The 24,697-nt window shown below is 34.6% G+C and overlaps 1 protein-coding gene across 4 annotated transcripts in view; it reads left to right on the forward strand.

Moving 5' to 3' along the window:
* SGCG (sarcoglycan gamma) overlaps positions 1 to 24,697 on the forward strand; it is a 104,159-nt gene that overhangs the window by 36,091 nt on the left and 43,371 nt on the right. For 3 of the 4 annotated variants that reach the window (XM_053933961.1, XM_053933966.1, XM_053933975.1), the window contains one exon: positions 13,812 to 14,009. In XM_053933961.1, coding sequence (XP_053789936.1) covers positions 13,815 to 14,009 — 195 coding nt within the window. In that variant the 5' untranslated portion in view covers positions 13,812 to 13,814. The remainder of the gene's footprint in view (positions 1 to 13,811; positions 14,010 to 24,697) is intronic. The other variant, XM_053933970.1, reaches the window with a different exon arrangement.

Here is a 24,697-nt window from a genome sequence, read left to right on the forward strand (position 1 = left end):
TTGATTGCCTGAGTGAAAGTTTTCACAGTAGGGATAATAAAATGATAAGACAGATTTCAGTATGTGAAGGAAGAAGAGGTTGATTTGGGTTTGACCTGAGTGCCAAAGAAGAAAGTGAGCATGGTGAACAATCCCAAAAGCCAGCACGGTTGAAGCCAAGAATGCAGTGTCAGGTTTGCTCCCTCCACATTCATGTGAGTGTCCTGATATGCATTGTGCCTTTGTAGTACACCCCAAGACTTCCAGCATATATTCTGGTGCTGCAAAAAGTGAGGGCTGAAGTGGTCCAAGCTTCCCTAGAGGGTACCCAGAGCCATGTCTTATGTAGTATGGATGGGTGTGGCATAGAATTTTGTGGAGGTGGAGCCAAACCCTTTGTAGGGTGGGCAGCAAGACCAAGATAAGACGTGGTAGTCCTGTGCTGCCCATGCTACTTTTCAGGCTATTTTTCTAGACTTAAGTGCTCAAACAGACCTGATGTAGCCTGTACACCAAAAAACTTGCCTAATTTTCAGCCCTACTGTTTGGTATAAGAAAATATTTTTTTTTCCCAGCCCCAACACTTCTCTTCCCTGTAACATTCTACTTCTAGTTTTGTTCTGTTATGGTAGGTATTTCCCACTTAATGAGAATACTGATGATGTCTGCTGATAACTGTTATCTTGCTTAAACACGGAACTGCATTAGAAAATAGTTTATTTAGTTTTGAATGATTTCATTAGTCATTTGATAATTATGTTCAATGCATATGTGAAGATAGTGCTTCCAAAAACAGAAATGCAGTTCTTATATTGACAAAGTTGTTTAAGACTATTAATGTATTGTCATACAGAGAAAAAAGCTTTTCTAAGCTATATTTGATAAAATTACTGTATTTATTTGAGTACCCTCCATTCTTTCTGAATTGAATATTTTGTTGAAATTCTGTTAGTAACAACTTTCACAATCTGTGAGAGTACTTACTTTTTAAATGTATATTATAATATTATTGATTTTGCTTTTAGTTAAACATCTGTTGAACTGATAGTATTGTGATTCACACGTGGTGATTTGTTTTAACTGATTTTAATCACATTTATGGAAGAAAAAGCTGTATCCCTTTAGTCATATTGAAAACATCTAAAATATTGTTTAAATTGGGAACATTAATGTGACTGTCTTGCTGTATCAGAAATCCTAAGGCACCTAATAACAAATGGCTTTAACTCAAGAAAAAATTCAAAGTTAACATTCAAAAAATTATGTAGAAATAAGCTTTGATTTAGGATTGTTTTGTAAGTGAAGAGTATAAATGGCTAGAATGCAAAATAAGATAAAGGCAGCAGAAAGCAAAATTAATCAATATTCCTTTACATTATCAAAAGGTTCCATCTTTTTGTACCTTTTTCTTTTCTTTTTTAACTTTCTTCAGCATCCCTAGGTACTTCCTCATTCTCCCCATATTTTACAGTCTCCACTTATACATCTCATGTTTGTTTCCTGAGTGTACTCACTACTTAACCTTTTTCTCTTATCTTCAAGTGTCTACTCACAGTGTTTATTTTACTGTAATTAAAATGTGGGGAGTTTTTTACATATCTGATCTTATATTTTGTTAATTCACATCTAAAAAATAATAAAAACATTTTTAAGACAATTTTCCCCTACCTAAAGAGATCTCCACGTTGTGGTAGATGATTTTAAATTTCAGCTGAATTTATCCAGCATTTTCGTTAAATAGAAATAATAGATTCTAAAGCTTTGAGGGAACTCTGCTTATGTACACCAGAGACTGACAAAAATCTCTTAGTTGTCCTTATGTTGAACTAAAGCTTTTTTGAAAAGTGATTACCTTCCAGAAATGTGTGTGACATCGTTCTCCCGCTGCTAAGTAGGAAATCAGGATCTATCCTAGGCAGAGTTTAGTTACCCAGTTGGTAGAGAACAGTCCAAATCACTGCAAACCTGGACTAGGCAAACCTGCAGGCACTAAGATAACAGCATCGTTTATCTTTATCTTGCCATCGGAAACTTGCATATTTTTTCCAGAATTTGAGTTTAGGGAGGCCTGATTTGCAGCTCTTGGTTCTCTGATAATATCTGAGGCTACAAAAACTGATTGATTGGTCAAGCACTAGTGTCCAAATCTGAGGAACAAACAATGTGTAACTGAAGTTTAAAAAGACAAGTAATACTTGTGCTCTATGAATGTCTTTTCTTATGTATGTCTAAAGAATAACTTTAGAAACTTCAGACATACTTTCTGGAGAAGGTAATATGCTTGTTATTTGATCCAAATAGGAATTGTTTTCCAATTACTCAAATTAGAATCTTTAAAATGAAGAAATCTTTAAAATTAAGAAAAATAAATCCTACATTTCAAATTATACTATTTGATTTACATCAGTAAATAATCTCTCAACTAAAGTTAAGGATTTTAGTAATACCTGCTGATTTCCATTTTGGATTAAATACTTTGTATGGAAAATTCTGCTTTGAAATACAAGGAGTGTATATGTTATGTCAAATAAGAGATCTTTTAGTTTATCTTGGAATGCCTACATACTTAACAGGTAATTTGGGTTTTGTCGATGCTTCATTTGTTTTTACAGTTAACTGAAAGATCAGCTATGTCTTTCTTATAAGTTTTAATCCAAGAACTGGTATACTGATCAAAAACAGTATTTATACACTTCTCCATGTTCTTCATTTTCTGTTTCTTGCATTGCATTATTGCTTTGTCACCATCGCTTAGAAAGAAACTTAGAGATGGTTGCTGCTAAACAGTTGGAGTCAACATCACCAAAAAAGGCTTCTGCAGTCCAAGTCTTTTGATGATGTCCTTATGTGTCTATTGCATGTTTAAAATAATTGGGTTTTCCCCTGTGTAAGTAAAAATAAGTAATAAAGTTGTTATGACCAGGACTACAAAGCAACAGGAACACATCATTTTGTAGTCACTGACATTTAAAATTCATCAGAAAAGGACAGAGGTTTAAAGTGTGTAATGAGACACAGTATATGTAGGAAAGCATTTTGCTTCCCTTGCTACTGAAAAAATGAATTTTGAATCTTTAGTTTAGCTACATTTGACTTGTCAAAAAAGATACAGTTTTACTTTCCAGATGCAAGGTCAAATTATTCTGTTGTATTTTTTAAAATACATATGTGATTAATCACTTGAGCTAGGGAGGGAAAACTTTAGGATTAATTTCCATCTCTTGCCTCCACATCTAGTTCTATTCCTCCTTTTGTGTATTTTTATTTCAATTTTTTTTTTAAAAAAAGCTTCACAGAATAGCAGTATAACTCCATTTACTACATGAAATAATTTATCAAGGCTAAATAAACTGCTTTTCAAGGTCCACAACCAACACAGGAAAGCATCGAAAAAGGGAGATACTTTGTAATTGTGCTGAAGTCTGCTAAATGAAGTGGAAGTATACTTCTCAAGAGGTAACAGCATTCTACCTGGAAGTAGCGCTTTCATAAAATCAGCAGCAAGACAAGGAAAAAGACGGAAAAGTTATGCCAATGTGTATGTCTTACGTACTTAAATAGAGCTATTTGCTTTCACTGTCAGCTCTTCCCAGCTCTGATGACATGATATACTTTTCCTGTAAACAACAATGAGGATAGTGTTAAAGAGCTTTTGCTAAAAGCTCTCTAAAACAGGACTTGCTTTAGGAACACTATTTCTATAAGATACATTTTAGCCTTGCTGCTGGTAATCATTGTGGTATGATAGGAAAGCTCTTCTATCATGCACATTGAAAATAAAAATATTTTTTAAAACTATTTTTAAACAGAAAAATACGCAACAACTTTTTTTAAAACTATCTAGATTTATTCTTTATCTGGTAAATATGCATACAAGATTATGACATCAGAGATTCTCTCATGATTTGCCTCCATCAGAGGGATTACTTTAATTTTCTTCACATTTATTTGGAATTTCAGGTCTTTTGATGTGTTTTCAATGACCCCAACAAAGATTATTTTCCCATTCCTTCCCAAGTTAGCTTTGCAATTCTGGTCACTGTGTCACACTTCTAAGTGCAACAAATAACCAGAAAAAGCATGACAAATTACAACAATTTTTTTTTTTAATTTATGCCTACAAGTGTTTTGAGATTTCTGGTGTTGTCTCCAGTGAGAGAAAATTGAAGGCCGTAAAACAATTCTTATTTGCATTTAATAGAACTTAAGAAATGAAATTTTATACACAGATTTTCCTGGTTTTTGCTGCAACTCAAACTGACTAGCTACCAGATCCTATCTGCAAAGTTTAACTTCAGTGTGTGTGAAAGTAAAACTTTGTGGTTCTCTCTTTTCTTATGATACTGTACACTGATGATAAAGGACGAATTAAAGGTAATTAAGAGCATCCAAGTTTTACAGTAACAATACAGAGCAAAGAAACCTGATTTAGAACAACAATTTAAATGTCAATACAAAGAGCATGGGATGTATTGTCAGATTTTGTCAGATACTCAAACTTTTGTCAGATACTTAAATTTTGTCAGATACTCAAATAAACTCCTTCTCTTAATGTCCATGAGACATTAAAACCAGAGACATGAAAAGCACTCTAGAGTAGCTAGAATTCTGTTTAATCACCTAGGTTAAGAGTAGTATTGCTGACTTCATATAATAAAAGTTTGAATGTGATGACTTAAGGGGAGATCTTAGATGTTATTTCCAAATAAGTAGTATGCTAAATAAGTACTCCTATTTATCAAATGTTTCACACTTGCAAGAAAAGAAATTTTATTTTTAAATATAATCTGTTTGTAAAACCTATGTAAAGTATTACTCTACAAATGGTTGCTGTCTATTGATATTTCATTCTGGTTGAATTTTCTTCTTTTTTTTTTTAATTAAACTGACAGAATTCAAATTATTCTTGACTGTTGTTTACCTCAAAGTTGCTGCCCATCCCACTCCCCCTGCTATTTTTTTGACTTTGTAGTGAAATTTGAGTATGATAAAATAAAGGAATAGAGGTTTTCAAGGTAATCAAAAGTTTTTTCAAGTTTACTGAAAGTGTCCTGTGAGATAATGCCCTCATTAGAGGAAAACTCGGTTGTGGTACATTCTGTTGGCATGTGAATAATATCTACTGGGTCAGAATACACAACTGGAAGCTAGTTAGTACTCATATGTGTTATATTTGGCTCAGGAAATTTTTATAAAGCACATGGATAGAGCAAAAGTAATGAGATTACTGTGTTGATGTAGGTGCTTGACCAAACATACAAATCTGTACAGAATTAGGCCTCATCACAACTTCTGGTTATAGTACAAATTGTTAATTAAGCTTTCACTGTTTCTTTGCTGCTTTTAAAGGATTTTTTGACACAACTAAAAGCAACAGCAAAGACACAGAGGTCCTGTACCCTAGTCTCTTTTTATTCCCTCTGTACTTTGCTACTAACTTTAGTTTCATTTTTGCTGCTGATTTAAGTGATGAGCACAAACTGGGCTTTGAGTTTGCCCTTTTTCAGCACTCTTCCCAGATGTGAAACAGTTACCTCCCAACACAAATCCTGAATTTGTTTCAGAATATTATTGCTATGTTCATAAAAGATGTCCCATATGTTCAAGTACCATGTGTGACCTGCTTCATGATCAGAGGTAGTGAGAACTAGTCCCTCATGTCTGGTGGCTTTTTGTAACATCTAAGAATTCCTGTGTTGGGACACTCTGAGGTATCACAAGTCAACTTTGGTAGGTGTTAAATTCGTATTTAGACCACAGAGACAGAAACTCTACTTTGTGGTACTTCCTGAATGACTTTGTATGTACCTAGACATATGTGAATCACTGTCTGGATAGTGTTTTTTTTTTTTTTTCTCTATTGATTTTAACAAAACAACTAGAGAAGGTAGACTTGAATACTTTCCTCAACAGAAGATGTGTAGAGTTGCTAACTATCATTTACCATTGGTGTTAGAAATTATTAAAGACAGTGAATAATATTTTTGGTGATTGATGCTGCAACTATCTAAGCTGATACTTTACAAAGAGTGTGTTCATGCAGTCAGAAGTATTCATTCAGTTTCTTTGTGGGCTAGGGTGTTTTTTTTAATTTACTTGTATTTGGTTTTGAATATCAATACTATACATTTGAGTATGGATATACACTGAAGATTTGTATTTTGAGTGCCTGAACAAAGATATGAAAAAGAAAATCCTGAAGAAGTTAACATCAATGTTCCCCACTGAGGAGGTCTGGAAATTTCTCTATATACCTTTTCATTCTGGAGGATGGCTCTGAAGAAATGTCCCAAATGACAAAAAGTCATTAGAAGACATTTTGGGAGAAATCAATACAATTGATAAAAATGAGTTTTCTGTCATCAGGACCGGACTTCACTCATTCATGTTCAGAAGGCAAAAAGTTTTACCTTTCTGGTAAAAGAAGCAAGATAGCACCAGACATGGCTTCATCTTAATTTTCAGCCCCAAGAACTTCTGATATATTTAGGTGTCTCTAACTGCATGGTTTTAGCTTTACTACTACAATAGATCCCCACTATCCATTCTTCCCATTCTTCTGCTCTTACAGAGCAGAATAGTGATGAGAAACACACATAAATCTTCAAATATTATGCAGTTCCTATTAATTTTTATATTCCAACAGGAAGAATATTGTCAGAGAATACTCCCAGGCAGATTATCCTTATCTTAGTCTTTTGAATAAATAAAAGAGCAATAATGTCAGTTTAAGCCAAAATGTAACCTTTGTTGTGTTTAGAAATGGTTATAAAGGGATTGTAAAGGAAGAGTCAGTTATGAATAAGTAAAGTGTAGAGTAAGCAAACAGAGACTATAGATGTTTGCAAGCAATTGGGGAAGAATGTTTTAAGTTACAGCCATTGAAAAGAATAATTTCTGATAAGCTTAGAACTTCCAAAGTTATTGTCGACATCATAGTCCATTGTAATGCAATGTGAAAAACAGTTTTTCTTAAATAGCAAAGGCAATGTCTTAAAAACCTGTATTTTATGTAGCTGTCTCTCAAGTGCTGTAATTTTCTGGACTTGCCAATGATATTGTAAATCTAAGTTAAAGAGTTCTTCTCTGGAGTACAGTTGAGAGTTTAATATACAATTGAGAATACAAGAATACTTCTGTAGAGCAGTCTTGGAAATGAACAGCAGACTCACATGTTATTTTCTGTCCAGCACTTTCTATCAGGTCTGGATATATTGCTTTTGCAGGCACAACAGCTCGTGGTGTAAAAATATGGTATCAAGAGTAAAAATTTGAATTTCATTAAGTGTCTTCATTTGCCAGTCTTCAAATTTTAATACAAAAGAAAAATATATCTCTAAAGAGCACAATGTGTTTTATCTTTGCTAGAAAATTCAAATAATTTACCATTTGGAGTTGTTAATGAAAAGGCTGTAGCAGGGAATTAAGAAAAATGAATCTATAAATATCAGTGCACATTCCAGATTTTTTTCAATTATATTGACATCTTTTCTGCCCTACATGCAAATCTAAATACAAACATGCATTTTAGTTATATAGCCCCGTAGAGCTACTATGTGATGCAGAACAGTTCACTTCCTCTGTACAAGCTGATAAAACATTTTATATTTCACATGAGGAATTATCCCCATTTAAAAAAGCAATAAGTTTCCTCTAAGAAGATGATTTGAAATTATATAACTCATGGCATTCTTGTTCTCCACAGAGGGATTTTATAATTTTAGTAATTTCCTCAGGTATGATTGACTTCCTTGGGTAGACAGATACACAGCAAGATGTTGCTAAGTCTTGGTCTGAGTAAATATGTTAAAAAAAATTTAACTTCTGATTTCAATTGACTTTTGTCTTGCCTGACTTAATTAATTTTTTTATAATAATAATACTGGATGTCTGGGATAGATCACATAAGATAACACAATTTATATACTGTAGTCTGTAGTCATCATGTCCTTGTTTGGTATTAGAGTTTGTGTATATGAAATTTTACAAAATTCTATAATTTGATGTTTTATTCAGAATTTTGGTCACCAAGTTACTTGCTAATGGCCTTCAGAATTCAATGCCAGACTTTTACAGTAATTAACTATAACAAGGACTGAATGGAAAGGTTTTATCTGCATACAGTCTAATGTGCACATCTCTTCGGAATAAGAAAATCATTTAGCTGTCACTGAATGAAAGAACTAAAATGCTAGTGAACAAAAACTACCTGTGGTAGATTTTAGCAAAAGTTCTGTAAATTTGACAGCCACCTTCTCTTCATTTCTCTCCTTGAAGTGTCAGATTATATGTGGATTGCTTTGTAAACCTTTATTACTTGCAAGGAATGACAACCCCAAGGGAAACCTTCCACTTTCACCTGAAGAAAAGCCCTTTGACACCTGGAAGGATCAAATGAGATTCAAGAGTAGACATATTAGACAAATAATGTTTTATATAACATATTATATTAATATTAATAATATGTTCTAATAGCAATGTGCATATATTTATATAATATTAATAATTATGTCATTAATATTTATATAATTTGTCCTGTCAGTGACTGCCTTTCAGCTCTACTTAAAAATGTGCAAAGCTGTTAATTGTGGCCATGCCATAGTTATTATGCAAATGTGCATTGCAAAGTATGCAAACAGTTAACTAGGCCATATAAATTTCGTTGCTGGTTTCTACAAATTATGCTGCAGGGATCCAGCTCTTTTCAGTGATGGGAAGAGTAAACTAGTGTTGACTAGTGATGATACTAGTTTAAAATTCAAACTGTAATATGCTATATAACACAAAAATTTCAACAAAGCAATGTTGGGCAAGATTAAATACAATATGATGGAAGGGCTGAAAGTAATTATAAAATTTTCACCTAATCATGACTTGCATGGAAGGCCTGCAACAATAAAAAAATACCAGTCAGTTCTTCCATGAAAACAAACATGTTTTCTTCCACTGAAAGGAACTCCCTTTTCCTCAGAAGTCAGGGTCCTGGACACACCACTTCAACAATGTCTCCTTCCAGCTGCTGCAAAAAATTAACCTTGTCCTGGCCAAAACCAGAACAAGAGGAAAGAGTAGATGCACTGATGACTGTTTGTGAAGAAGAGCATGCATAGTACAAGCACCAGTGGTGAAATTTCATCGTGAAACCTCACCAGTTCTTCTGAATTCCGATTTGAAAAGGTTTTATTGAATGCTAAGTTTTTTGCTGAAAATATAAAATGCTAATAATGACATAATTATTAATGGAATCACCACTGGTTATGAGTATTAACCAACTAAGTAGTTCTGTATTTAAATTATGTTGTCTAATGGTATGTTATATTATCAGTTGCTTTATTACAACATGACAAAGTACTTGAGTAACACAGTTCAGAGCTCTGTCTAAAGGGAAATTTTATTTACACAAAAATAACAGTCATTTATGAACAAAACCAATGAAAATATGTTTTTACAGTTGAAATATACTGAAAATACTTATTTTAATTGAATTATTATTCTGTCTTCAGTATTTCCTACAGATAAGTCATTCCTGAAAGTAGCACCAAATATCATGCTTTTATTCAGGCTTGCTTTCCTAAGCAGGCTAAAGGATAAGTTATCAAATTACTTTTTAAAAACATAGCTGTTTTAAGTGAATATTTCAGAGCTGTCAGAATAGGTTTTTGAACTTGATGCCCAAACTAACCTCAGTCCAACAGTAACATTCGTGATAGACAGTTTTTCAACGTCTTTCATTAATCAATATTAATATAAGAATCTCCTGGATTTCAGAATCACTCAAATGACAGAGACAAGTTTCTAAGTCTTGCATGGAAAAAGGTGCACTAGAGCCAGGGAAATGTTCTGTCATGGTTATATATTTTTAGAGGACAATTGTAAGTGTGAAGAACATAAACGTCTTTCATGTGCAGCTCATATGTATTATTACAGGCATGAATTTCATGCCTTACGTGCAACACATACAATGTCTGAACGCATGGGAAGTCTCACGAGGTCAAACATCTGCAATGTTACTGGTTGTTCACAAGTTTCATCTATTATGAAAAATCTTTTGGCATTCAAATTAGCATTCAATGTCTGGTTTAAATCAGCAAATAGGCAAGAAGTAATTGGATTTAAATGGATCCTGGTTTACAATTAGAAAATATTTCTAAATAACAAACTATTGTGATAGAGCTTGATCCTGTGAATTATGGCCAAATCTATAAAAATCCATAGGGAATGTGCTGATTGTGTTGGTTGTTGAATAGGAGCACCAAGAAATTCCACTTACAATTGAGTAGTTTATTTGTAGTAGCTTTTTTATTGTGCTACTGCTGACCTGATGCAAATAAGACATTTTCATGGCCCATTTGAAAGATGTAAGAATTTTCATTCTGAAACTCAAATTGCCATTTTATCTGCACTGTGGGTTGCCAGTATTTCTTACTTTTAGTCACTGTGTGCTGCTTCCTTGTAAAATAGTTAACAGAAAAAAGATAACATTTACCAAAGTCGTGCATTCTGCAGGTTTCTTGCTTCTCCTAACAAAACTAACTTGTGTACATCCAGGTGTCTAAGTCACCACTTCCTTCTTGGTGCCTGTTTAGAATGTTCCTACACAACCAGTTTCATGGTTATTCCACTTACAAATCACGTTACTCATCGTAGTACTAAATACCTGTTCTTCTTCTTCTATGAATCTATCTTAAATCTTGGCAGACTTCACAACTATGAGGTCTGCCTATCTAAGGCTTTCCTTTCAGCCTACCTTTCTAAACCATCCCAGACTTACAAAAAGATTTCTTTCTGACTTCTCCAGACAGGTCAGAGATTATTTTCCTGTATGATTTTAGCTTGTGAACATACAAGTCAGTAATATGGAAAGTTGATTGTCCCAAAAGAAACAGCCCAACAGTATCAGTTCTGAAAGGATTTCTTCTGTAATTATGTAATAGTAGAACACTGAATCTCTTAAAAATCATGAAATATTATGTTAGGGAGAAAAACTTAATCCTTCTCAAAGCATTCAGTTGTCTAGGCAAGTACTGTCTATTTACTATGACCAAAGCAATTTTTGACAGTATTAATAATGCTCAGAAACAACAGAACTGTTTTCTGTCAGGAAAAAATAATCCATGAAGGGAACAAAGCTGTCCTGGGAGATGTCCCCTGTGGAATTTCTGAAGGGCTGAAAACAATTACAAAACTCATAGGCTTTTTGCTGAAATGCATAGTGGATTTTGACCTCACCTCATTAAACAGCAGTACATAATACATTATGTATAAAACACTCAACTCACTAAATAAACATTTTACAACAGGGTAAAAATGGAACAGAGAAGAATCCTATCTTGTTGTTAAATTACATGCTTTTGGAAATAATTTTGGTAGAAATGTCTACAACATATAGGCATACACATATGAAAAAGTCATTGCAGGCTCTCTTTCTCTTTTGATGGAGAGAAGTTAAGCAGTTCATTGGATGTCTAAAATTCACATCTAATATGAGTCAGATAAATAATTCCCAGCAGGGAGACCTATCTCCATTAACCATTAAGGGAGTCCAGGTTGACTGGCTCAGGTATTTGGGGCTAAATTGTTCATATCTAACATGAGATGAATTCCAGCCTCAGAGACCACTGTAATGAGGCTGCATAAGACCATGAAGATGTGACAATTAATTAACTCTTTGGCAAATGGTCTGTAGTGCAGAATTTACTGTGCAGGTGTAGGGAACAGCAACACAAAGAACAGGCAAAGCAGTCTGCCTTGTGAAGGGGGTGTAGAAGAGATGCAAACAAATTCACATGCGAGTACTCACCACACAGAAACAGGCAGCACCCCGACTGCTCACCTGTGTCCAGCAGGACCAGAAGGGATCGCTTCTTCCCCACCACCCCATGCACATGGCAGGAGGCTGTATAGGATAACCTCAGACTCCTGGCCATGCCTTTCCTGCCTACTGCAAATGTTAACTGTGTCCCAGCCATAACCAGGACTTAGTTGTACTACTCACGGGCAAGAATTGCACAGCTTATTTCTCAGAGTTTGTCTCTGGTTGTTACCAGATAAGAGTTACTGTAAGTTATGTGTTGAGAAGAAATCTTTGTGGAAGTAAGGGTGAAGGTTTGTCTAATCATCTTATGGAACCCATTTTGTGTATAAATGTCCCAATATCTTACGGCAGCACATGGCTAACAGAGATTTCAGATAAGGGCAACCTCTGTGTAATATGGTTTACTATACAATAATTAGGTGGAAAACAGAAAAAAATAGTATCAATTTATATTTAAACAGCATTCTGTAATGACTACTATGTGCTTGAGTAATACACAGAACTAAAATACATAATCTGATATTTTTAAACAAACATTGTTCATCTGGTGAATATTAAGTAACATCTTGTAAATCTTGTAAATGTTTTGCACTAAGATTAAGCCAAGTTATTTCAGAATCTATAATTCCTCAGTAATAAATTGTTATACTATTTTCAGCAATGAAAATATTTATATACATAGTCTATGAGCAACTGAGACTGATAGCAGAAAGAAAAATATTATATTATACCATAATGTCTGTAAGCAAAATTACATTATGAACTGCCAATTATTTGGTCTCATTTTTGAATATAAATAAACAAGAAATTAATTTCTTTTGGTGGAAGGGCAGAAATAAGATGACTACTGCATATACAAGGGGGCTAATTCATAGCCTTCTGTTCAGTTGTAAACTTATATGGCATTCTCTGTCTTGCTAGGAAGCTAAAGGAAAAAAATGACATCTTTCTAAAGATGAGGGTTAGAACTGAGAGCCACAAGCATGTTACAGACACAGGATGGCTCTGCAGGAAACTTGAACAGAGGCAAGGATGTCTTTTGATCATGTTTTGAAAGCTGTGTGAGCAGAGCATGGTGATCTCATTGATAGGAGGAAATTCAGAATTGAGAGTAGACCTTGTGTGAAATCTTTCTGAAGGCACTCTTATTTGGGAGCATTATTTTATAAGAAAGTGGACCAGTTTTTGGATGTAAGACACCTGTGGACATACCTGGCTCATGGGAAGGACTTGAATTTGCAGTATCTATTTTGTTTCTGACATCTATGATTGGGTTGGGGTTTTTTTGTTTTATCTTGGTGTAAATGAGACACATATTGCCCACTGTTGTTCTTGATAAGCAGCTTCAGCTGCTGAGTTTTTATTCTTTTGGCCAAAATTGTAAGCTTTAATGAGTGGTTTGAATTGTTGGTGGTCTCTGTGCTGTAAAAGTGGAAGTTAGTGAATATTCTCATGTTTTAAGGAAGTGCAACCTTGTAAGATTCCTTTAAATTCAAACAATGGTTTTTTAAGAACTATAGTAAAAAGTGAAGTTGTTTAAACCCAGTAGGCAATGTTTTTAATGTTTTTAATTTTTTCCCTGTACATCATAAAGAATAATTTAATTTCTTTACATACATACTCTGAAGCCTAATATATATTGGCATTCCAACTGATACATACTTGTGAGCTGTAGATAATTATATGATCCCATGAAATATTTTATGATGGGAGAATTAGAATATTATGACAAATGGAAGGAAAGTTTTGCCATTCTTTATAGGATGAAATAAATTTAGGCCTCCTGAAAACAGCAGTTAATGCAGTTCATATAGTAAAACATCACGTTAAGTGTATCAAAAACTAAGATGTAAGTTGAAAAGGGCAGGATAAAAATGCTTTCCAGGTAAGACTTCATGAGAGTTTCTAGTTCCTAGCTATTACAGTTTTATCTTTATATTTTCCTTGGAGTTTTATATAAATATTGTCACCTAAATTAAGCAACTAAGCAGTTTCCTTTCTTTTTTTCTTTACATAGCAGATGGTACGTGAACAATACATGACAACAACACCAGGCACGAGCCTAGAGAGGCCGAAGAATGAATACATCTACAAAATTGGAATTTATGGCTGGAGAAAGCGTTGTCTCTACCTGTTTGTTCTCCTCCTGCTTGTCATCCTAGTTGTGAATTTGTCTTTGACAATTTGGATTCTTAAAGTGATGTGGTTTTCCCCAGTAAGTGTCTTCTTTAATTTTCAGTTCTTGACTTCTCTTCCCTGCCTTACCCCTTCACTTATTTTGTATGTACACCAGCTTCTCTGTAGGTAATGGATGGTGCTTTTTTCTTTCAACTGTGATTTGTAATTTGGCTGAAAGTATGTTAGAAAAATCTATCTTTGAATGTACTTCCTCATACGTAATTTCTGCATTAGTAATAATTCTTGAAATACTGAGGTTGTTGATGCTTTAAATTGCAGTGAATTCTAACCGTTCTATGAGAATGTATTTTACTGTTGCCTCATAATCTCTGTTTAGTTGATAGTTTACAAATGTGTTTGCTGTAATTTTATCTCATAGAGAATTCCTCAGTTAAAATATTGCTGACAGCTACTGTAGTTTTTTAGCTTCTTTCTCCTATTTATCAGCATCTAAAATTTAACAGTTTATTTGCCCAATTAATTACAGCTCAGAGGTAATTATCATTACTTGATGCTTGAGGCTAAGCAGCTATATAATTCAGAAATAAATTTAATAACTTTCCACTGTCATATATATTTTAATATTTATAATGGAATTTTGCATGTAGTAGCTTAAAGGATAAGTTTCAGAAGACTGCAAGATATTACTTTAGTGAGAATGGAATAAAATGCATCAGTGAATATTGAAGCTTAGCTAATTTTCTTCTAACATGGAGTTGTGATACATAGATGATTTGAGTAGACTTGTTACAAGAAAAACCATAATAATAAATTTCTACAGCTCTGCCCTGGCTACTGAAGAAAGTTTCTGTTATCTATTGTTATTACACCTCTATCACTAAGTGAAGACCACTTTATCTTAATATAAATATTTCTATGCTCACTAAAAAGAAAGTATGTTGATTTTCAGTACTACTTACTAATACGGCTTTTAGTGCTTGAATTCCTGTGAAAGGTCTTCCCCTACATGAATTCTTTACAGCACTGTTACTAGCATACAGATAACAGTACAAAACATCTTAGATCACATACAATTTTTCTCTTATGCAGCTCACATGAAAGATATGCTTTTAGTACCTGCTAAATGTCATAAATCACAGAGAACATGAAAAACTTATCTTCTTTTCTGGCTCAGGGTCCTATTTTTACAGAGTTTTAAAACATATTTTATGTTGATTTGATTTCTACATATGAGCCTGGGTATTTCTTCTCTGATACCAGTAAGGACTAAAAAACAACAACATTAGAAAGTCTACTTATAGGAATGCCCATTTCCTTGTTCCTGTGTGGAAGGTACCAAATGCCTTGATCTGACAAGGGACACTGCTCTTTTGTAACAAGAGCAGTGGAGTAGCAGCTCTAGCAGTGCAGGTTTACATCCTTTCGCAGAGTGAGCTGTGAATGCTGCAATTACAAGGAATTTCCTAATGCTGTATTAAAGAATCTGTATGCCTGACATGCCCAATTGGATAGTGACTAAGTTTAAGGCCTTCATTAATTTGGAATAATTTTAGGGAAATACTGAAATTCAGATAAATATAAACTGTAAATACATTTGTGCAAAGTGCACATGTATGTCACAATTCTCAGCAAAAGTACATGTGATGTTAACAGGACAGAACTTCTTTTACTGGGTGTTGTTTTAATAGACTACATCTCTCAAGACAAGAAGTAACTGAGGATACTAGAAATATCACTCAGAGAACTGAGTCTAAGAATGATGTTTAATGCATGTTCAAAGTCTGGAAGAATATAATTGAAGCATCACGGTTCTTTCCTCTGTCTAAGGAAACACCAATTGTGAAGAATTAGTGTAACAGTTATAAGAAATTACCAATACTATCATAAAACCCTTTTCATGATGGAATTAAGCATTTATTCCTCCAAGTATTTTGTTGCTTTTTAAAAAGAGAAGTATCAGTATAGTGTCAGAATTAGATTTTTATGATTCGTGAGTTCCAAGCTTGACAAGTAGTTTAGTTTTTCCTGTTTAGGAAATGAGTTGATTCATGTTTATCACACTTACCCAATTAAGAATTCCCATTATTGGGAAGAGTTGAAAAGTAATTGTGAAATATTATCCTATGCAATCATCTGTTATTTAGCAAATATTAATCTGTCAACTGTGATAACACTTATATTTATTAATTGTTTTCTAGGTATACTGTGTAGAGATTATAGGACTTACTATGTTTAATATTCATAATAGATACTATATTTTTAAATAATACTGTAAAAGCATTTTGTCCTAGTCTTAAAAAAATTCTTTAAGATCACTTAAAAATACCACTTTTAACAATATTTAAATATTGATAGCTAATAAGATATTACCAGTTTTTTTCTCTGTAAAATAATACAAGAAACAAGTTGTATTCTCACTAAGGCTGGTAAACATATTTAGGAAAAAAGTTGCAAACATTTTAAAATACATTTTTATAGTAGAGTCCTGAAGAGAGTTTACATTGAAGGAAAACTTTAAACCTAACATGACTGCAGTATATAATTTTATAAGGAAAACAGTTTTTCAATAATAGGGGCACTGGTGCTTTAGTGATTGATCGACATGGTTCTATAGCACAGCCCTTTCATAAGCCCACTCAAGAGCTGACAAACTGGTTATTTAGACATCAAAGTTTCTTTAGTTATATAAAAAGTGTTCTCTTTTTCTATAAAGCATCCTTGACTCTTTCATTAAGTAATAACTTGCAGTAATAAGTTGCATACAAAAATCACATGCTATGTCTATTCAGAGATACAGATTAAAATAATAATGATATTATGAACAGAGCTTGAAGAAGCTCTGGCATTGAATTAATCCATGCACACATGTCCTGCCTTAACCCCCATAAAACCAGACAGTGTGATAAATACTAGCAAAGAACCTAAGCTGATAAAGGAGAACATGAACCAGACATAGATATGCTGCAAGATGAATAGAGTTTGATCTCCTTTTACGAATTTGGAGTGATGAAAGACAGAAACTTTTCTAAACTCTATTGTTTGAGTGGCCTTTGGCATCAAATGTAGATGACTAAATTGAACAGAATTTCATTGTTTCATTTCATTTCACTTTATTTCATTTCATAAAAGCTAGACTAAAAGAGAACAACCTGAACAGAGAATATATCCCTTTTCTCATGCTGCCATAATTAGAAAACATATGGGCATCTATTGTGCACATTAATTCAAAGGTATCAGCTGTGTCTCATTCTTTTTTTTCCTTTTCTCTCTTAGAGTTCAGAGGGACAGGGTCTCAAGTTTTTTTTGTGGGAATAAGCGAAGAAACCTGTGAATTCATTATATTCAGCTGTTTCAGAGAAGACATTCAAATAATTACGCTTTGAGTTTGGTGAATATGGTGAAATAGAGTAATTTTAAAAATAGCATTATTTTTGCACAAAAATCAGTTTGAAAAAGCGTTGGGTTTTTTCCCCCGGACAACATACCACATTTTGCATGTAATGGAAAATTCAGATTCTAACATAATGAGGTTTTCTAAGCCCTAAAGGGGACTGCTAGTTTTAAGAGTTTAGAAAACTTAAGGTATTTAAGGCTGCAAGGATGTCAGAAGTCCTGTGGACAATTCTGAAGGATCCATTAGGTATGAAAGAGAGGACCTTTGATGTCTCTGATACCTGCTGAAAGACAAGTGTAGCAGGATGGAAGCAGTGAAGGTATCTAGAGGGTGTCAGCAACAGCTTCTGAAGAGGACACACAGGTGTCACACAGGTGGATCTGCTATTCACAGGATCCCATGGGAGCCAGATCTGAAGGGGAAAGTTACCCAGAAAAGCTTGATCAAGTTTAAGGACTGTATCCTCCAAATGTAGGGGTGATCACTCCTGATAGTTAGAAAGATAAATATCCTGGCTTAGCTAGGCAGGTTACTTGTGATGGAGCTTCAGTGAAAAAGCAGTATAGAAGAGTTGGAAGCAGATACAGGCTACAAAGAAGAAATTTCTAAACAATGTCTGCGCCAGGAAATGTGTCAGGCTTTTCGTGTCAGGAATGCCAAAGCTCAGCTTTGGTTAAGAATTACAAATGGTAAATGGCAACAAGATAGTGTGCATGCATTGGTGCAGAGAGAACTGATTCTCTTGCAGAGTCACCCTCTACAGTGTTTGAAAGGTTTTGGAGACTGGGGAGATCCTTGATGACTGAGGGAATGCAAGTATTGCACTTGTCTTAAGAAAAAGGGGCCATGGGTTTACCAAGGGTGAATGATGCCTGACCAATCTGATTGCCATTTTATGTTAAAATCTCTGGAATTATAGATGATGTGAGGACACAAAATATCCTCTACCTTGACTTCAGCAAAGGCTTCTGACTCTCTCCCACAATTTTCCTGTACCCTAGTTAGAATATTACAGCCACAAGGAGTGGACAAACAGGTAAATATAAAAAGTAAACTGCCTGGGTAGGTGGGCTCAGAAGGTAGATGCTAATGTGTTGTGGTCTGCATGGAGGGCAGTAATAAGCATTGCAGTTGTCTTGTCCTGGCTCTTGTCCTTTTCAAAAACCTAATCAATGACTTGGAGGAGGTGACAGAATGCTTGCTCACCGAATTAGCAGGTTATACTAGTTTTGGAGGTACCATTCAAAACTTCAAAGGCTCAGGCTGGAGGTCACACTAGTTCTAGTCCAGGATTGTCGTGCTAGGTCTCTTGAACACAAGTGTGAAAAATGCACCTGATCAGGTGATTACCATTCCTGATACTCTAGCAAATCTTTTTCAGAAACACCTCATTAATTCAGTTATTGTATTATTTAGGTTTTGCCACATTATCATAACACCAGGATTTGTTGTGTGCCAAAGATTATTTCTGGATTTTTTTTGCCTCTGATGAAGAAACCCATGTTTTCCATGGATTTTAGTGGATGCCCCAGCTATCATGGTCTCCTGGAACAAGAAAGGAAATTGCACTGTATTTCATTTTGATAAGGACAGATAGTAATGCAACTATAGTGTTCACCAGGATATCTTCAATGTGGAGTTTCCTCTGACAAAAATTTTAAGCACAGTGTAAGAGAAGTAGACAGGTCTTAATAGTTTTAGATGCACTGCTAGTCAAACATAATTCAAATCTTCAGTCAATCTCAAGTTCTCCTGCCATACATATCAAACCTTACGACTTGGATTTGAGTCTAACAAGAAGAAAGTCAAGTCCTAATGCTAAGCCTTAGAATAACCCCTGGGTCACCTTATCATGACAGGGAGTAACTTGATCTGTGGAGTGTCTGCTGAAACTGTGTCCAGTCTCCAGTCCAACAGTGCATATCCTAAGCATGGTTCTTCCTAAGAACAGGACAAATGTTTAGCCTGCTTTTGAGTCTGCACCTCAGCTGGACATAGAGACAAAGGCAATGAGAACTGGGAGGGTTTCTGCACATTTAAGATAGACTGTGGGCTTTTAAATTCTCCGTTATGAACATAAATTTCTTTCACTGGAATAAATAGGGCAGTTGCCACAGTTGTACAAAAACATACAGGGTTTTCTAGATATTATTGACAGGTGTTTTCTTCTTTTGGCCTACTTTTAATTAGGGAGTACTCTACCTATGTAGCCATTCCCAGAAACTTCTACCACAGACATAGCACTCTTCTAAACTTCTGGGGTTCCCATTAAAAATTAATATAGGCAAAGTATTAAAAGTTACTTTTAAATTATTTTTCAAAGTTTTCTGTAAGGCAATAGTAATTTGTTGATAGTTAATTTAATAAGAAATGTTGAAAAGCAAACTATATATAATCTTACTATATATACATATTAGTTATGTGATAATGGTACTGCTCTAAGTCTATAAAAACAATATGTATTCTGAGATAAAAAACTGACTTTGTAATAAAATACTTGTGTAAACAACTATTCAAGGACTTGATAAACTTAGGCACTGAAGATGGAGGGAATTACTTAATGAAATACAGAAATATGAAACTAGGAATGTAATGAATTAAGAAAGCAAAATTTTAACTGAAAATCAGTTAGCACTTTCTGACAGTGAGAATTAATAGACTGTGTAATAGCATACCTTATTAAATTGGAGACGCTCAGCCATTTGGAACACCTAAAACCAGAGCAGACAGCAATGAAAATGTACAGTAAAGAACACTTACAGCAAGAGTTCTTCTCTAAAGACATACATTAGTGAACTTGTACAGCCTTTCCTGCATTTTGTGATTAACAGTGGGTCCTCCATGGAATTAGTTGCCATTTTGAGAATGTTGCATTACTTTAATATTTAAATAAAATTAATTATTGAATTTTTCAAAACTTTTCATCCAAATTTTCATGTTTGAACATGAACATGCCACAATTTCTATTCTGAATAATCCTAAACAGCTGTATTTTGCAACTTTCTGTTAAGTTAAATACATTTTGCCTCCAATCAGGCTGCAGTCATTCCCATTGTCTCTATCAGACAAATATTTAAATATTTTATGCAAAGATAAATAATTGAGTAGAAAGATACTGAGATACTTACTGCAGAAAGCTGTTGCCAAAGAAAGACTTTTCAGCAGTGATACATATTTTCATTTAAATATATTTTCTTAAAGCATTTGATTATTCTGAATTATATTATGAATCAAATCATGTGTATGTAAAAGGGTGTGGAGGAACACTTAAGTGTACTGTTGGAGTAATTTATAATATTAATTAAAAGTTATTAAAAAATCTGAGTATAGTGAGATTAGAGTGTACATGCAAGTTTAAGATCTGGGTTTAAGAAAATCCTTTTGACAACTTTTGCAAACCAAAGGAAAATATTTAATTCCATTTATTTAGCTACATTGAATAATTACAAATGTTAATATAATAAAATTAATTACCCAACTTATAAAAACCTAATTTCTGAATAAATACAGGTAGCAGTGGGAGTAGAAGTCTATTTCTTCATATTCAGTTTTTCTAACACAGGAGATGTAATGCCAGATGTAATGGCATTTTTAATATCTGTGCAGTACTGAATTAAAGACAGAATTTGGTCATTGCTGAACAAGGAAATTAAGCTAAAACTGAATGTGTTCTGAGAATATTGAATCTTGAGTTCAACACCTGTTTTAATTAGTACTATAAGTAAGGAAGTCTGTTATTCTGTATATCAGGACAAAGATAAAAAAGGCAAAAAGAAAAATTATCTTGAAAATATTCATCTAAAGTATGAATCCTATTTTATGAAAGACATAAAAATAAGCAAACATCAGTGGTTTGATAATTTGCATAATTCATAGCTGTTTTCTTACAAATCTGTTGAATTCAAAGTGGCCATCTACTTTTGTAAATGTCAAAATATTATCTATCCACTTTGCACTCTTGTCCACAAATGCTGTTTTGGTTTGTATCCAGCCCTAAGCCTGGTGAGACTAACTTCTATACCAGGAGTGCTTGCTGTTGCCAAGGGCTCTGATTTGACCAGTGTCTTTGACTGAAATTACTCCACTGTCATCTAAGCAGATGAGTCAGATAACCTCTGTCTGAGCCCAGCAAATAGAGTCCTTGCGACTGAAAATGAGATGAGGCATCAGTAATGTTATTATACCAAGCACGTACTTAGCTCCAAAATTGATATTGTAAGTCAAACAGAGAGTTTCATCAGATTCATTACCAATCCTGTTTTGCTGATTGCTCTTTAACAATCTCTACCCACAGTCCTATTATCTCAATGAAACAGTACACTCTTATTTGCAAAGCAAGTTCTCTAGATTGTAATTGCTGCAAGAAGTACTGCAGTGCAAGCTGGATCTATAAAGCCATTGATTTAACTAGCTTTGGGGCACAACAAGTGATGTCTTGGTCTGAACTTGCCAAGGTCTTTCCCTGATCTGGCCTGGGAGGAGGATGTAAGGATCCTACAAGAAAGAATAGGAAGGATTTAACTGGGTGGAAATGCTGCATCCTTTCTACTCTGAAGTTAATACTATTACTGGTTCCACTACAGCGTGTGTGGACTTTTAATATATGGAAAAGTTGAATATTCAGGGAGCAGATACTGCAAATCAAACATGTTTCTAACTCCTGAGACAGAAGCTACTTGATTTGAATTGAATGTGTGTTCAAACTAATGTTGGAATCAACTTTGAGAATTTTTTGGTGTAACTATGCTAACATATGGGTCAGCCTGTCTTTCCAGTATTTGATCTCTCCCCAAAAACACAAAATACACATCTTCCCTTGCAGCTATTAGCTGAACCACAGAGCAGAAGTTCATTTCTCTTCTCAGAGGATCCTGAGGACTGCATTTGAGTCTAATGCTGAGAAGATACAGAAACAGTGATGATATGATGTGATATGGTATGACATACGATATGGAGAGTGGTTGACCAAATACAGTGAGCCAGTGCGTATGAGTTTCAGTCTTGGTAGGAAAATAAAAACTATAGTTATTGATCAAATTTAGGTGACTAGAAATGCTCATTTTTAAACTGAATGAATGTTCCCCATGCCTCATGTCCATTTCTAAGGGCCACATGCTGACAGCAGCAGACCTACATTGGGATACTCCTGGGAGACAAATCTCAGAAATCACCTGATACTCTTTTGCTTCCATATGCCATAGGCAGCATGAAGCTCAGCTACCTGAGAGCAACTCACTTGAGTGCAAGAGCCCTAGAGCTGCATCTGCTTGTTTTCCACTCCTAGTAGTCTGGAGTCTGTGTTTAGAGTCTAAGAGAATGATAACACATCCAAGATGGTCGTCCCATCCAGATGTTCCATAACACAGTGCATCTTACCTAGAATTCCGCAGTGTGGCTACTCATTTCAGCTGGTTTGTAGTATCACTATATAGATAATTCACTGAAAAACTAGATGTCAAATGTCTTTTAGACCAGGACTTCTCAATCTAGTCTTGATGAGCTTTTTGAGGATTCAGAGATCGAATTTTTGTGGTAGAAGGCTTTGTTTCTTTTTCTCCAAGCACTTACCTGCTTGGGAGCATTTTCAAATTATGAAAAAATGTTTCTACTGTAGTTGAAGACATCCTGTTGCTGCAGTTAGAATAAGTCAAGCAGTTCTGAAATGAAAACTGGTCACACCTGTGTGAACACTAATGCTAAGTTGCATCTTTGGTACACAAGAGTTTGGCAGCTGCCAGCAGTTTCCACGCTAGTCAGCTCCTTGCAGCAATAAAACCTGATTGCTGTCTACAGAGATGCCATTTCATCCTTCCCTGCTGTACAGCTGCGTCCCTGCCTCGCTGAGGGCTTCGAGTAATTACAAAATGTGAGTCTCAGCTATATCTGTATGTACAACACTGTGTTACAGCTCAGGGCCAGCAAACTCAAGCAGTGACAGTCACCAGCATCAGGATAACCAGAATCCAGACATGCCATACATTTCCTGTCTTTAATGAAGCACCTTCCCACCCCCCGACCCTAAGTAATAGCTTGTTGTACAACTCCATCAAAGTCCACATCTAACTGATATTGGGTCCCTTTCCTCAAGTCAGTAGAACTATTTTTATTCAGTTATTTGAATAGGAACAGAATCAAATCCTTGAAACAGAAAGTGTCAGGTTTGTTCACCACTAAGGAGGCTGCAATACTCAGTAAAAAGCAATTGGTAATGTAAGAAGCAGAGTGGTTGTTGAGAGAACATTATGTGTAACTATTATGCTCTGCCTTTTCATGGAACTTAGCATTGGATCTGAGTGCTTTGGGGTGGTTGTTTATTCTAAATCCCTCTATTTTATATTCCGTGTAACTTCAATTTGCCAGTTATAAAAGGGACATAATAGACTTCCCCTGTCTTGCTGTATTGCATAACTCAGTACTTTTACAATCTTAAAATGCTCAAATATTGTAGTACTAAGAGCATATTTTTTTTTTGCAGTCACAAAGGTAATAGAAGTGAGGATCAGAATATAATATCCGTATTTTTATTGTTTACATGCGTGTTACAAAGTTTATGTTACTCCTCACAGATAGTCATTTATGCACATAAACCAAATCTAAATTTCCCTGGGTTTGCACTTCCCAAGTGGTTAATGAGAATGGATAATGAGGCTGTTAGGCAAGTATGTGAGAATGTCAGCTTGGTGTCAATGCCTAAATTAAATATCTGATGAAGAAAATACACCATACTGGAGGACATACTTATACAAAGTAATCCTGAGGGATACGACTGAATTTACTGAAAAAATAGGAACTTTTAGATAAGTTGAAAGTGCTGAGTATTGTCATGCGACATACTATTCTTTTTGTCAAAGACATGACTGTCTGTCTAGCATTTTCACAATAATTATTGCTGTAAAACCTGAATCCATTAGAAAGAGTGTGCTGAGTAAATTGCATCTTTTTTTCCCACATATTTTTTTTATTCTGTCTCTACTTAAAATTTCTTCCTTCCAAAAGCAGGACAGAGATTGCCACCTAGGAGTTTGTTAATTTTCCCCAGTCTGCTTCAGAGCAAGAATTAATTGCTACTTCTTCCTCTGCCTTCTTAAATTTCAGATTTGTCATTTTTTGTACTTATTCTATAATATACTACTTATTTAGTTCTTTATATTCCATAAAAATATAAAAACTCTGTTTAAACCTGCTAGCTAACATAAACTACTTTCACCTGATGGGAAAAGGTATGAGCTCAGAGCAAATAATCAGACCCTAAATTTGGTTAATAAAAGAGGAGATACTTGCTGGTGTTATTTCTTTAGAATATCCTGATATTTCACATCAGATTTTGCAAGAGTTTTCCTTAAAACCTAAGTGTCTTTATAATGTTGGAG

The sequence above is a fragment of the Vidua chalybeata genome, chromosome 2 (assembly GCF_026979565.1).
Source record: "Vidua chalybeata isolate OUT-0048 chromosome 2, bVidCha1 merged haplotype, whole genome shotgun sequence".
NCBI classification, from domain to species: Eukaryota; Metazoa; Chordata; class Aves; order Passeriformes; family Viduidae; genus Vidua; species Vidua chalybeata.